This window comes from Citrus sinensis, chromosome 1, assembly GCF_022201045.2.
Source record: "Citrus sinensis cultivar Valencia sweet orange chromosome 1, DVS_A1.0, whole genome shotgun sequence".
Lineage (NCBI taxonomy): Eukaryota > Viridiplantae > Streptophyta > Magnoliopsida > Sapindales > Rutaceae > Citrus > Citrus sinensis.
The window spans coordinates 22,506,677-22,520,953 of NC_068556.1; the positions used below are offsets into that span (position 1 = coordinate 22,506,677).

At 33.2% G+C, this 14,277-nt stretch overlaps 3 protein-coding genes across 6 annotated transcripts; 1 reads left to right on the top strand and 2 right to left on the bottom strand.

Annotated features, from left to right (window-relative positions):
• Positions 1–716: 716 nt before the first annotated feature.
• Positions 717–5,768, bottom strand: LOC102624256 (LEC14B homolog). 3 transcript variants are annotated; one of them, XM_025092128.2, is made up of 10 exons: positions 5,529–5,768; positions 4,938–5,371; positions 4,736–4,855; positions 4,548–4,625; positions 3,694–3,864; positions 3,231–3,308; positions 2,855–3,030; positions 1,985–2,143; positions 1,402–1,462; positions 717–1,146 (listed from the first exon to the last, which is right to left on the bottom strand). In XM_025092128.2, the coding sequence occupies exons 2-10, from the start codon at positions 5,316–5,318 to the stop codon at positions 943–945; spliced, it is 1,428 nt and encodes a 475-aa protein (XP_024947896.1). In that variant the 5' UTR covers positions 5,319–5,371; positions 5,529–5,768; the 3' UTR covers positions 717–942. The 3 variants fall into 3 exon arrangements, with proteins under 3 accessions (XP_024947896.1, XP_006489200.1, XP_006489199.1); XM_006489137.4 differs by having other exon boundaries at positions 3,694–3,867; positions 5,545–5,767; XM_006489136.4 differs by having other exon boundaries at positions 3,694–3,867; positions 5,529–5,767.
• A 1,006-nt stretch (positions 5,769–6,774) lies between these two features.
• Positions 6,775–10,380, bottom strand: LOC102623977 (sugar transporter ERD6-like 16). Its single transcript, XM_006489135.4, has 16 exons — positions 10,058–10,380; positions 9,664–9,726; positions 9,481–9,570; positions 9,247–9,372; positions 9,026–9,167; positions 8,858–8,922; positions 8,686–8,778; positions 8,524–8,604; positions 8,333–8,417; positions 8,193–8,239; positions 8,044–8,106; positions 7,887–7,946; positions 7,744–7,797; positions 7,564–7,623; positions 7,356–7,470; positions 6,775–7,257 (listed from the first exon to the last, which is right to left on the bottom strand). The coding sequence occupies exons 1-16, from the start codon at positions 10,265–10,267 to the stop codon at positions 7,139–7,141; spliced, it is 1,473 nt and encodes a 490-aa protein (XP_006489198.1). The 5' UTR covers positions 10,268–10,380; the 3' UTR covers positions 6,775–7,138.
• A 1,281-nt stretch (positions 10,381–11,661) lies between these two features.
• On the top strand, positions 11,662–13,291 carry LOC102623783 (3-ketoacyl CoA thiolase 1, peroxisomal-like). Of its 2 annotated transcripts, XR_008054734.1 has the most exons (4): positions 11,662–11,991; positions 12,275–12,398; positions 12,499–12,575; positions 12,669–13,291. XR_008054734.1 is itself a non-coding variant. In XM_025102817.2 (3 exons), exons 1-3 carry the CDS (start codon positions 12,312–12,314, stop codon positions 12,808–12,810), a joined length of 306 nt encoding a protein of 101 aa, XP_024958585.2. In that variant the 5' UTR covers positions 12,018–12,311; the 3' UTR covers positions 12,811–13,286. The 2 variants fall into 2 exon arrangements, 1 of the variants encoding a protein (XP_024958585.2); XM_025102817.2 differs by lacking the exon at positions 11,662–11,991 and having other exon boundaries at positions 12,018–12,398; positions 12,669–13,286.
• Positions 13,292–14,277: the final 986 nt, after the last annotated feature.

Sequence of the window (14,277 nt, forward strand, 5' to 3'; positions counted from 1 at the left end):
CACAAAAATTAATATATACATTTTTTATTTTTATTTTATTTTTGAGTTTAATTTGATAATCTAATTTTTTATTAATATCCAAAAAAGAAACATTATTGTAAGAGTGTAATATTGTAAAAGCAAGTTAAAAAGAAGAAAAAATAATGGCATTAATGTCAATATTTAGCAGCAGGGATGTTTTGAGGTGTTTTTAAAAATATAGGGACTAAATGGACATTAACCTCATAATATAAGGACTAAACAAGCTTTTACCCTTACTCTGCCACATGACAGAACATTATTAAAATTGGTGGGACAACTCCACACAAGTCATTACCAATTCTAGGTTTTTGCAACATCGTAAAATCTCAAATTTAAATGGTCTAAGTCCGAAAAAATTATTAAACTATGTAGTTTAATAATATAATGCAATTATATTATTAAATCATACAGTTTAATTGATTTTACAGTTATTACGTTATTAAACTACACAGTTTAATAACTTTTGGCATGGACTTTAACAAAGTCCGTCTAATGGGCGAGTTATATAGCACAATTATATGAGTTAAAATCTGAAATAAGGAGCTGTGGTGTGAGGCCCGCAACTTAGAAACTGAACTATAGTTGTAAGGTGAGCATCAAGCTAACACAAATTTAACAATAATGTTAGGAATTCTAACATTTGAATCTCAAATTGAGTCTCAATATCACGTGTCACTTATTTATTGAATGATAGATTTCATAACTTATAAAATTGCTTAACCACTTTCTAATAGATGAATGTCGCATATGTTAAGATTCAAATTAAAATTTAGATGTTGGGATGCATAGTATTGCTCCAAAATTAATGGACTATAAAATAGCAATCTGAAACATTTTTGAGTTTTTTTTTTTAAAAAGCTTGATCATACACAGCACTACCCGTCCAAATTATCAAAACCTATGCGTGCATGAAAGCATTATTCACCTCAATGCTCTTCCGAAAAAACGTCTTGCTCTTACTGTTCTCCGCTTTGGTAGTGGAGCCTCACCGATGCCAGGAATTTCCCATCTAACAATGTTGCAATCCCAAGAGGAGCTAATAAGCATAGGATAGATAGGGTGCCAACAACAATCTCTTACGGGAGCATTATGGAAATCAAGTTTTGCAACTTGGGCTCCACTCACCTACAAATTGGAACACGAATTAATTCATTGTACCATAGGGGCATAAAACAAACTAACTGGAGCATAAATTAGTCAGTTTCAATTACTAGAGGACAACGTATAGTGCAAAAACATGTAAAAGTGATTTTTTTTTTTTTTTCCTTTCTCCAAATCAACCAAAAAAAAATCTCCATCTCCATCTTCTGTAATGCATTCCACAAAAAAGAGTGAAATTATGTTAAATCTGGAAAATGAATAACAAATTCGCACACTTACTAGATCATAAATGTAAACAGAGTTATCACTAGATCCGGTGTAGATGTACTTTTGAGCAGTGCTGTGAATTGATCAACAAAGAAAAGTTAAAAATTGATTAGCAATCATCAACATTGAATACTCAATACTCAATAGCCAAAATAATTTGGTCAGAACAGCATTCCTATCCAGAATTTTAATAGACTATAACACAATTAGAGAATTTTAAAAGTGATTGATTCTAAATACCCAAATTAGCTGGAAAACCCTCAAGTTATGTAAATTGTTGCCCAACTATATCCATGGGAAATCTAGCAACTCAAATGCATTCCCCTAAATATACTCATGTCAAGGTTGCAAAACACTGAGCTATTACTTCAGATTTGAAGTCTGAAAGTAGACATTTACAAGTAGTCATGCAATATGGCAAGTTATATTTGAGGTTATAGCTCAGTTAAGCCATCATCATCAGTAGAAAGAATAAACAGATTGTGTTCATAACAGAAATCAAAATCTAAAGATTATGCAAACTTCCCAAAATCTCTGAAAACTCACACAAGAAACACATTACAATACATTATTACTTCAAAAGTTAATGAAATACCTATATTCTGGGGAGAAGTAACAGCGAATGAGAGTACGCAAGACCGAATGTCCTTTATATGTAGCCAATGATTGATCATGGGGATGTTTCAACCTTCTTGCATAAGATGGGTATTCCATCCATCTATAATCCCAGTCATAATCTCTAAGCCTTGAATTACTGCTTGGACAAAGAAATAAACTCTCATTATTTTGGATTTTGACATAATAAAGACTGCATTTTATAACAACCATTAAGTTATCTCCAGTGACTTCGTGCAAATTTTCCCATGATATAACACCTCCAAATTTGAAGAGCACATATACAAGACTCATGGTTCTTGTACGTTTCCTACATGTTTTAGTGAATGATTCAATTGTTCAATTCGTATAAGCATTAAATCCTACATCAATTTTCATGTTCAAGGGACAAGGGAAAAGGATTCCAAGTTCACATGGAAGCAAGAATTCAGAGCAGTGGAGCAAGTTGTATAAGATGATAGGATTCACCGTGGGTGTCTGCCAACCTCATTAACCTGTGCTGCAATAAACTCATATTATATACCAAGTCTGATAGCCAGATACTCATACAGGTTAGGCAACAGTATAAAATTTCAACATACAAGCTACAAGTCCATAGGCTAGTTAAAGCACTTTCAAATGCCACAAATTGAAGTAGGAATGCCGTAATTAAAATACATCGCGCACAATCATCATCAGCAGAAGAGAACATATATTAATTCTAGATAAACAAATGATTACCAAAAATTTAATACTCCAAGCAATTCTTCTTCTTCAGTATTTTTCTAGTGCACATAGAGAGCACAAAATAGGGATAAATTAAGTAAGCAAGCTAACATCAAGAATGACAATAGGGATAGAATAGACATACTCTGTGGTGTTTGAGGACATCTTTCGTATATCCCAAAGTTTAGTAGTTTGATCTTTTCCATTTGAAATAAAGTAACGGCCATCTCTACGACTATCAATGAATGTAATCCCTTCCAGATGTCCCATCAAGACACCATTTGCTCGTCCTTTTGAAATAAAGCAGCGCCTATCCCACACCTAAATGAGCTGATAGATAAGAAACATAATTCCTAAACTGAACAAGCAATTTGAAGATGGAGAAAATACTTCCTTAGCTACTTAACAATCACCAAGGCATTCAAATTACCTGAATAATGGGAAAGGTTTGGTAACCTTTTGAATGGTAATTAATTCTTCTCTTCTAAAAGTACAAAACCTGAATGAATAGATGAAGTTACCTTACAGAGGCTGTCATCACTTCCAGAGAATATGAGATGGCCAGTTTCATCCGCAAAACACACTGTGTTAACATCAGACTGCAAGAGACATAGCAAATCAGATTTCTGTAACTCCAGATATTTCCAATCACATCCAAGCAATTGCCGCAAAATCAGAAAAATAATACACTTCCAACATTTAGAAGATGACTGAAATTCAAAACCAACAACTATTTCATATAATAGTAGTCTCAAATACTGCAAATAGCCATGTCTTCTGCAAAGTACACTGTTCTGCCATGAGGAACGGAAAAAATGTACATGTGAAAAAGATCTAAAATGGTTATGTACCGCACAACTATTCAAGAATTGAAGAATCAACAAAAAGTTTGATACACAACACCAACATTATTCATAATAACATCTCTGGATATTATAGGAAACAAGAATTTTAATTCTTTTTTTTTTCAAAAACTTATGATACCTTATGAGCAGGAATTCGAAGGCTACACTTATTCGCTTGGAGATCATAAACATATATGAAATTATCACTTCCTGCTGCAACAAGCTCCTGCCCATCAGTTGAAAATTTTACAGAAAAGATCCCAAATTCATCCTCATCTCCATCAGCAGAAAAATCTAACCCCTTGTGGATCTCCTACACCAGAAACAGACAAAAAGTAAAAAAGAGAGAATCAAATGTAAAGAAATATTTCACAAATGGGCAAATATCTTTATAGATTCTTCAATAGTTCTTTGGTTTATTAATGAAGACGGTGTCCTGAGCTTTCAGTTTTGTAGGCTACTCTCATGCTCACACAAGCATCAACCATAAAAGTAGCTTAAATAGGATTTCTCTTCATAAGAAACAAGAAAGGAAGTAAGTTAGATTAATAAACATTTCACGCCACAAGAACAAATACGAAATGCACCAAAATCTGAATATAATACACTAATCACTCAAACTGATGACTATTGAATCTGTTAAGGTACCGCTGCTCAAATTGTAGAGATGGTTAGGCAGAGCACCCAATTAATCTTCACTAGGAGACTCTATTCCTCAAATCACAAGTTCAATGGCCCTATTTATTGCAATAATAACTTATTCTTAGTTAGGTTTCTAATCTAGAAGAAAGAGTGTTCAACATCATCCAATCAGTTTAAGGCAGATGTGAGATATAGTGCAATGCCAGACACAAAACTTGTAGACAATCCATCTACGATGAAACTAATGAAATAATTTGGGTACCCGATTCGGCTAATTTATCTGCATAGTTCTATAAAACATCCTATGACTGAATAAACTAAAGATGATCAAGTACAATTAGTAGCACATACCGTAACATTTGCAAGTGACTCTCTAGCACTGGATCCAACATCTACAATATTAACAATGGCACATATACTGGCATAAACCTGCAATATTTACAGTCAAGTTGATTAAAACTGACCGAGAAAAAAAAAAATTACAGTCAAAACACTTAATATGTTTGATTAACGGGTTCCCCGCCACACAACAAACTTACAAGAAAACGTTGATCTGGTGATAGAGATGTATCAGTAATTGTCCATCTCAAGGCTTTGGTTTCAATATCCTTCTGAATTTTCCAATTTTTATCAACATTATATACCTTAATGTTGCTTTCCTGTTTCAAGCAAAATGTAAAACGCTTAGAGATTATGATCATGAAGGCTTCTGATACTAATAACAAGTTGTAAAATCAGCACCTGAGATGCAGCAACAAAAAAGGAACCGTCATTAGAGAATTGCGAAGTGTAGACGCGAGAATTCATCCCATCTACCTTCCAAGGACCATTAACGGGCAAATACCGGCTTAAAACATGACAACTATCCGCTGCCGAGAATCTACCCCTACCCGAATAATTGACTTCCCTACCAACCAACATTTTCACAGTTGAAACTGGCAATCTCAACTTTCCAGGGGCAGTCCTACTTAAGAATTCATGGGGCTGCGACCTAAGCTTTGTGAGTTGAGCAATTTCATGATCAAGATAATCAGGTCGCCCGTTGCCTCCTTGACTCAAAGAACCACTACTAGAGGCATATCCATCGTCACAAGAACTAGCACCCTTGCCAAACCTCCCCATATTGGATATCAGTTATGACGATTCTATGAACATCAACTATAACTTAGCTAACCCTGCAAATAAAAATTCACTAACTTTAACCCATAATCCATAAAAACTATTAATTTTTAAAATCAAAGCTAACAAAACCACTCATACAATTCAGTGACGTAAGAAGTGATCAAACAAAGAGCCAGAAATTAAAGCAATTTAGCAATCGAAATCTCTTACTTGAATCAGAGTTTACCGGAACCTGTGCAGTCAATTGTTTTGTTTAATGCTCGCGCTCATCGAAGAGACAAATTGCTGAATTGCAGTTAACGAGCAGTTTTGTTGGAAGAGCGAGCGACACGTATTGAGGGGGGGGTGAATCAAGTGTAATCACGCGCGGACAGAAGATGTTTCATCCGTCGTGGTGACGCCACGAGTGACTTCTGAGTGACATCCCCCATTTTTAGTAAAAACCAGGATCCGCAGCCCTTAACGGTTAAATAACGTCCCTTTATCATATTTCTTAAAATTTCGCATTAAGGATTTAATATTTGAATTTGTATCACATAGACCCCTAGCCACTAACCAATAACTCTTCGAAGGGTGGTGGATCAATACCACGTCACATAAATGAATGATGGTTAAAGACAATAAACCTGTTAAATTAGAAAATTTTATCATATCTATATCTAATTATTACAAAATTTTGATAAATTCTTTTCATTACTTTTGTTTTTAAACTTATATCAATCAACTACTTTGATATTAAAAATTTATATAAAATAACTATTCAAAATTAAAAAAAATTATTATTACAAAAAAACCTATAAATCTAAATTTAATAAAATAAATAAATCTCAAAACTTAAGATGTTAATTTTAATAATTATAATTTTTAAATGATATTTTTTTTATTATTCAAAATTGGTTTAGACTATTATTATTTTAGTGATTAATTTAAACAATGAAAATTATTTGATAATCGTTATTGTATAATTGATTAAAAGAATATATTTGGGATGAGTATCATAGGTTTTTTTAGGTCAAAAGGATTAAAAAAATCAATAATATTTTTTATCAATTAATTAAATATTAGTTGTAATTAATTTTTAAAAAATTTCATAAGATAAAATATTTTTTAATTCATTTTAAGGATAAAATGATCAGTTTATTTAAGTTTTTAATATAAAAATAATTAGTTGATACAAATTTAAAAATAAAGATAGTACAAAAAATATATCAAAATTTTGGGGTGGTTAATGTATATATAACAAAATAAAAGTGATACCGTTATAATTTTTCAGTAAAAATATCCAATTAGTGATTTTCATTTTATGAGTTAACCCCAATACTTTTGTTATTTACAACTCTCTCAGAAAGCATAGGAAAAATTTTGTCTAGGACTCGGATATTTTATATTTGCCATTCTGATTATTTGTATGAGTGTATTTGCTTCATCAATGAAAGTATTTAATGCAATTTTTAGCTTCTTGACAAAGAAACCCGTGCTTCAACAAGCTTTATTATTTAATGCCTCAGCAGCAACTAAGCTACAATATGAATTGGGTAGAAGACGTTTCCCCTGCTTCCTTTCAACAAGTATTACAAGCTCAATAGCTCATGTATTGATGATGTTGGCACAAGTCAAAGATACTGCTGAATTGCTCCGTCTCTGAGTCTCCAGATAAGTCGGCTGATAATTCAAGTTGTGTGCATCTTCTTGTAGCTGTGTTCTAACTGGAATTGATGTTTAACCGAATTGAGAAAGAAACTTGTGCCAATATCATATCGATTTGCCGAGGATGGTCTACAAATGCTATCTATTCATTCAGCTTTTTAAGGTTTCATTCACTATGATTTGTTGATGCTAGCCTGAATTTGCTCTAGTGTCTTTCCTTTGGTTTCAGGGACAAATTTTGCCACGAATAAGACCGTAATCACAGAGAAGGCAGAGTAGATAAAGAAGGTGCCTGAAACAAAATTGAACATATATGCAGTGATCAGTTTAGAAAAAAGGCGTGCTTCCAATTGACTCTTTGGTGCTAAGTTAAAAAAATTTCGTATTCACCCGAGGAACTCCAGCTCATAAGGAAGTTGAAAGTATACGAAACTGCCCAAGCACCTGACCAGTTCACTAACACCACCAAGCTTCCAGCCACTCCTTTAATGTTTATGGGAAAGATCTGCCGTGAAAAATGGTTTTAAGATTATTATAGGAGAAAAATGGATAGTCCTGGTGTTTCTTTCCCCTGACAGAAATGACTAATGAAGCTTACCTCAGACATTATCACCCAAGGAACAGCTCCAAATCCAATTGAGAAAAATGCTATATAAATCTGATCTCAAGGGGAGATGAAGAAACAAAAGTAAGAAAAAAAGTTCTCCTCCAACTTAAGAGTAGAATAGAATGTATTATATCAAAACCATATCATCAGCTACAATGGCTCATCACGTACCAATATACCACCAACAGCTAATACCGGCACCCAGTCAAGGAACATGTTTTGGCCCTGGTTAAAACAACCATGAAGTAAGTTTAGCGCAAGTGGCAAGAACTAGAGAAAATCGTTTCAGTGATTGTGGATATTTGGTGAATTACCTTGAGAAAAAAAGAAGTTCCAGCTAGGAAGCAACCTAAAAACGTTCCAGCTGCAGAAATCTGAGTATGCAATAGCATGTTTTGTTGTCATTAAAATGCTTTCTTTCTCACTGATTAATTCTTATACTTTGTGAATACTATTAGCGGTAGTAATTACCATAATAAGTGGTCTTCTTCCTGATTTATCCATAAGAAATGCACCTACTACAGTAATCGGAACCTGCAAATTCAATTTCAGATTTATTAAGTTTTAAATTGAGAATCTTATATGATTGGGTTCTTGAGCCAGTGGCAGAGACTAGATACCTGGACACAAGCATAAAGTATAGTTCCGAGTTTGCCAGAAGAAAGACCTGTAATTTACAGAACCAGATTTAAGTTTCAACAAGAAAGATTAGAAATAAATAGCAATCAAAAGTAAGTTAAAAATAAGGGATAGCACTTACCAGCTTGCACAAAGGTTTCACTTGTATAGAATCCAATTCCATTAATTCCAACAAACTGTTGTAATACCATCAATGACACCCCAATCTAAATCACAGAGTATGAAGCATGTCAGGACAAAATGAAAAATTTTGATGGACAAACCATCTTAACCTAACATTAATTTGATCAGTAAGATAATGAATTTACTTACAATCACAGAGCGGATATATTTGCTTTTGAACAGATCCCGGATACTAGCTTTTGGAAGGCTTCGAAGAGTAAGGATATAAACCTGCAGAGAAACATAATCTTGGTTTCTCAAACAAATAAAATTACAGGCTTTTAAGGAAGTTCTGTAGTTTAAGATAAGTACTTGGATTTCAGCTGCTTCGCGAGTAATATCGGCATCTTTGCCACGAAGTTTGCGCAGAGCAACCTGAAATTCTTTGTCAAGTCCAACCTTTGCCTGCATCAACAGTTTTCATTTAGTTTTTCTCATCGAGAACAAAGGGAATAAATCTTCAAAACTATAATCAAAAGCTCACCAGCCATCTAGGGGACTCCGGAACAAAGCACAGACCCACAAGCAGCAAAACGCATGGAACAAGTCCTTCAATTGATCAAAACCAACAGTTACTCCTTTGTACGTTATTATATAGATTACTTTTTAATATAATTCCTTCTTCAACAATTAAATTCAAACATTAGCTTACCAGTCAGAGCCAGAATTCTCCATGGAATGATTGATCCTATTATGTACGCAACTGAAGATCCAGTAACAATAAGGAGCTGATTCAATGTTGTAAGTAGTCCACGGAGATTCCTCGGTGCTATTTCAGCTATAAATATTGGAACCTATATGTCCATTTTTCAAAATTTTCAGAATCCAAAAACAGTATAAAACCAATCTAGGAATAAGTTATCAAACACTTACCACATAAGAGAAAACTCCAATCCCATATCCTGTGAAAAATCTTCCAATGTCAAGTAACAAAGATCCATTTGAGAAGTATACAGCTAGCCACCCAGTGATGCAGAAACAAGCTGAAATTCTCATTGCCTGTAGTCAAGAAGATACCCAAAAAATTTTAAGCATGAATCTAGGAGATAGCTAAGCGTGCAGTTGAAAACTTTTAATCAATGTTCCAAAATGAACAATTGAACATACCCCTTTGCGACCAACAATGTCCGCAATTCTTCCACTTGTTATAGCACCGAGCATTGCACCAATTGTTAAAATTGAACCAAATGTTGAGAACTGTCATTTGATAAAAATTATATTAGTGGCAATTCTAATGAAAGAAATTATGATAAACTATTGGAAAAGGAAGAAGAGAAACAGAAAGCTAACCTCTGCTAAAGACAGATGAAGATCATCCCTGACAGCTGACTGAGTGGGAGCTGAATAGCCCACCTGCCAAAAGAGTTAACTTAAGCTAAAACAAACCTTTTTTTTGGGGGGGGGGGGGGGGAATTTTGGTTCCTAATCAAAGGACAAAACAAAAAAAACAAAGAAAAAACAACCAAAAAAAAAAAGGATTTAGTAACGAGAACCAAGAAATTTGCTCAAACAAGCCAGGAAGGACACTCTGACACTGAACATAAAATAGAAATGAAAACATTAAAAACAGAAAGATTCAAGAGTACTGTTTCTGCTTCTGGAAGCATTTCCTGAGCTGATCAAGCCCTGACACTGATTAAGACTTAACAGACAGAAGCTAAATATAAAAAAGTAAAGTACTTACACAAGAGCCAAATTCAAAAGAGGCACAAACAGCAACAAATGTGCTTAACAAAACCATCCCTACTGATCCCCCATTGTTTTCCTGATCATCATCTTCGTCTTGATAGCTGACAACTTTCCCTTCTTTCTGTATGAATGGCTCCTCCAAATCCTCAAGCCCGTTTATCACAATCTCACCATTTTCAACATCTTTGCAATGCCCGATTGCCATTTTTTTAATTTTATTTTTTATCTAGCTCCAAAAGAATTATCAGTATATGCAGAGAAATAAAAAGAAAGCAAATAAAATGGCCTCAACTCGCTCTGCATGCAGAAGGGTTTTGTGCCGGGGGGTTTATATACTACTCGTAGTCGTAGCAATGAAATTATCTAGCCAAGTGGGAAGATATTTTTGGATTAAACAATTTTTGTCTTTTATAATAATAATAATACAGGATGGGTATAAAACAAAAGATGCACAGTTTGAGAAAGTCTGCGAAGTTTGGAATCCATGTGGGAGGAAAGCTGTCACTGACGTGGTGATTGGAACGCCACAGCAGGGTTCATGAAGGTGCCAGGTCCAGAAGCAAACACTGAATTGTGAATGGCCAGCAGCAAAATTGCTCAATAATTTATTTGCATATTATATCTGCAATTACGTGGATTCGACTCGGACTGATGGGCAAGACGTATTGGAAAGTGCAAAAAAAATCTCATTGCGTGACAGCAATGACTGCAGAATTTTGCCATTTCTGCTGTCGGGAGACGTTTTCGTAAAACTGTTGGAACTGATTTTTAATTTTAATTAAATTTGTTTCTAATTATGGAGGCGGCTTTGCGGTGGTCGTAGACGTGCAGTTTTAGCATTAAGAAGATCAATTACTAGTTTTTACTTCTTCAAAATGATAAGTATACCCGAATCAACAAGACTTTTGCAATACAGATCAGGCCTTAAAATTACATAGTAGTTGAGATTAATATTTTATCAATACCATAAAATATCCGAAATTACGAGAATGTAATGTTTACGTTTTTTTTAAAACATGCGAATGTTTACACTGAAAAAAAAAAAATTTCACACACTTCATATAATATATTATTTGGTGGCAATTAAGATTCAATATTTAAATAATGGAGTGGTTTTTAAGAATGTTTATTTAGTTGGTCACCCGAGTTCAAAAATATTGAGAGAGATAATGAGCTAAAAAATTAATTTAGACTTAGCTCGTTTATTTTTAAAAAACAAAAATAAACCAAATAAATTAAATCGTTGAAGTTCTAAGTTTGTTTGAAAGAAAAAGGTAATTGAACTATATAACACTACATTAAAAAAAATTAGGGTCATCGTGAATCATGTGTACGGTTTATATATTATGTTCAACCGGTTAATTTTATAACAGTGACATTTTTTTTTTAATTTTATTGTTAGACAACGAGATTGAGATAAATAATAATCCTACGATGTGGGTATAATTTTTTTATTTTAAATTGATAGAATTAACCTCTGGAGCTTCCTTTTTCTCCTGTGAAAGTAATCTTTTTGTGTATTCTCAAAAAGAAATAATCTCTAATCACGCTTAAAGGAGATCATTTTGTTTGTTGTTAGTGAAAGATGTGGTGATGTGAGAGCCAGTTGCTTTTAATCGGTGAAACACCAAATCAACCCCACCAAACGAATTTCACCAAAAATGGTGCTCGATTTAGTTAATTACAAAAGATTTTCATCTGAATAAACAAAGTGATCAAAAATTCAAAACCAGCAAATCTCTCCCCTTCATAACGAATTTCATTTCAATCATTTAATTGCTAGTATTGGAATTACGCCTCGCCAGCTTTCTTTTGAAAATTTTCAAGATCTGACAGGTTCAATCATTAATCCTAGCTTTAGCAGATAACGATGTCACCCACTAGTTGATTCGACACCGACGTACATGCATAAAAGGAAATGAAAATGAGGTACGTGAAAATTAAAATTAAACCACTTTATTACTATTGCTGTTATGGAGTTATTATACATCACCGTAAGCCGAAATATTGGAACCCCACCTAAGAATGATTGGAACCGAATAAGGCATATCTACTTTTAAATGATTTGATGAAGTTTTCTCTTAACAATAATACAAAAGACTTGAATTCAAATAGCTCATACTACTGAAATCTCAACTAATGTTAGTTTTTATTTGGGATTAAAATTAAACAGTTGTAGTGTAAAAGTTAAAGTAGTAACATGTTTCATCAGAACTCAAAAGCTTTCCATTGAAACCTGAGAGTGAGAGATGGAGAAAGCTCTTCACAGACAGAGAATTCTGCTTCAACATCTTAAACCTTCTTCTTCCCAAACCAGTGACTCGCCGGCTATTTCTGTAAGTTCACGTCGATCTTATTTTTTTAAATTTTTATTACTCTTTGTATTTATTTATTTATTTGATTTCATTTATTTTTGGTTTTTTATTATCATCAAAGGCTTCGATTTGTTCGGCTGGTGAAGCTGCAGGATACCATAGGAAGCCTGCTTTCGATGATGATGTCGTAATTGTGGCGTAAGTTAAATTGTTGAATTTTTAAGGAAAAATCTTGTAGCTTAATTCAACTTGTTATTTACATATTACTAATAAATGGGGTATTCGAAACAGTGCATACCGTACTGCAATTTGCAAGGCGAAACGTGGAGGCTTCAAGGATAATTTAAAGTTGGGCAGTTGTATCTTAAAAGTTACAGTACTAACGTATTTAGTAAACACTAACTGCTGTAACTTAAAAGTTACGTTACTATAAATTTTCATTTGTATAATAAAAAAATTATTATATCTTTAATAATTTTATAAAAATTATTATTTAAAATTTATATTTACTATATAGTATTAATTTTTATTTTATAACTACAGTTTACTGTACTTTATTAAAATGTATTATATCTTAATCTCAAACAAGACCTTAATTAATTAGGATTATTTAATATTATTATTTTTTCTATCTCTTTAGCTTCCTGTAATACTCGCAGCCATACATGTAAAGTGCGATTAGGTCATGTTTGTTTGCCTTACATTAATTTAGGACCTTACTATTAGGAACTAAAAAAAAACATTATGTTGTCGTGACGCTTTGTTGTTATAAGTAAATGAACAAAGGATGAACAATTAGCTGTAAATGACTCATCACAATATGATCTCCTTACATTGACGATATCATAATGCAAAGTGGCCTAATTATGGCATTAGGAGTTTGTTGGGATCTGTTTTAATGAAATCCAATGCTAAAATTTACTCCAATGGAAAAAAGATGCGTCTATTCCCCAATATGAAAAGTTTTATTCTTACAATACGATGGCTTCCAATCATGAGCGGGCCAGCAAAACAACACAAGTCGGACTGAATTGTCAAGTCTGACTCGGATCCTACGCAAATAAATCCAAATATGGTGAGCCTACTTTTGATATTTAATAATAATATTTATGCATCTCGTGAAACCAATTAGAACATTTTGCAATCATTTTGAATCCAAATATGGTGACCATTGCTTGTCTCCTAGCTTTTGTACTGCACAAGACAACTACCTTCATTTAATAATGTTAATGGACGATATTTTTTTTCAAAAAAAAAAAAAAAAAAGACTATGTAAATAATATACAGATCCTAATGTACCCCTTGAAAGAGAATTTTTCAGAGTGATTTTTAAGTGATTTTCAATTACTTGGCCGCCCTACTACAACAGTTTCAATTGTCCAATTCATCGGACAAAATTCATATCTTACTTTAATTTTTCAATTTTAATAAATAAATAAAAAAGTGGTAACAAAACGAGATATAGAATTTTCCCAAGCATTCATAATACTCACAATTTAATTTTACTGATAATTTTTATGATATTGTGAAAATATATCTTATCTCATGATATTTGCACACACACACACACATATAATTGAGGTAATGATTGTCAAAAGATTTAAGGAAATTAATTATATTAAAGAAGGATTAGATTTTCGAAAGGAAGCAAGTTGCCAGCTTGCCATCCATCAGTGCCAGTTACGATAGTGTTTTTAACGCTGTCAAAACTTATGAATTGATTTATAATATCAAGATAAAGAGCTATTAATAATTTAATATACTCCCAAGAGCCAAATATTTTTTAGCACTTAGATGTGTCCCAGAAAGTAGAAACAAGGGAAGCAGCCAGCCAATTGGAGAAGCCGAAAGCCACCAAAGAGCCGGACACTGACGGAAACGCGAACTTCTTTTCAGACAA

What these genes read in the sequence shown, in the direction of transcription:
- LOC102624256 (XM_006489137.4), bottom strand. Translation starts at nt 5,318, where the DNA reads ATGGGGAGGTTTGGCAAGGGTGCTAGTTCTTGTGACGATGGATATGCC. An exon ending in CACCAGATCAACGTTTTCTT is followed by an intron (nt 4,626 to 4,735) that starts GTAAGTTTGTTG and finishes TAAATATTGCAG; the next exon opens with GTTTATGCCAGTATATGTGC. An exon ending in TTCGAATTCCTGCTCATAAG is followed by an intron (nt 3,309 to 3,693) that starts GTATCATAAGTT and finishes TGTCTCTTGCAG; the next exon opens with TCTGATGTTAACACAGTGTG.
- LOC102623977 (XM_006489135.4), bottom strand. Translation starts at nt 10,267, where the DNA reads ATGGCAATCGGGCATTGCAAAGATGTTGAAAATGGTGAGATTGTGATA. An exon ending in GAAGAAGACCACTTATTATG is followed by an intron (nt 7,947 to 8,043) that starts GTAATTACTACC and finishes TTGCATACTCAG; the next exon opens with ATTTCTGCAGCTGGAACGTT. An exon ending in CTTGGGTGATAATGTCTGAG is followed by an intron (nt 7,471 to 7,563) that starts GTAAGCTTCATT and finishes TTTTCACGGCAG; the next exon opens with ATCTTTCCCATAAACATTAA.
- LOC102623783 (XM_025102817.2), top strand. Translation starts at nt 12,312, where the DNA reads ATGGAGAAAGCTCTTCACAGACAGAGAATTCTGCTTCAACATCTTAAA. An exon ending in GTGACTCGCCGGCTATTTCT is followed by an intron (nt 12,399 to 12,498) that starts GTAAGTTCACGT and finishes TTATCATCAAAG; the next exon opens with GCTTCGATTTGTTCGGCTGG. An exon ending in GATGATGTCGTAATTGTGGC is followed by an intron (nt 12,576 to 12,668) that starts GTAAGTTAAATT and finishes TATTCGAAACAG; the next exon opens with TGCATACCGTACTGCAATTT.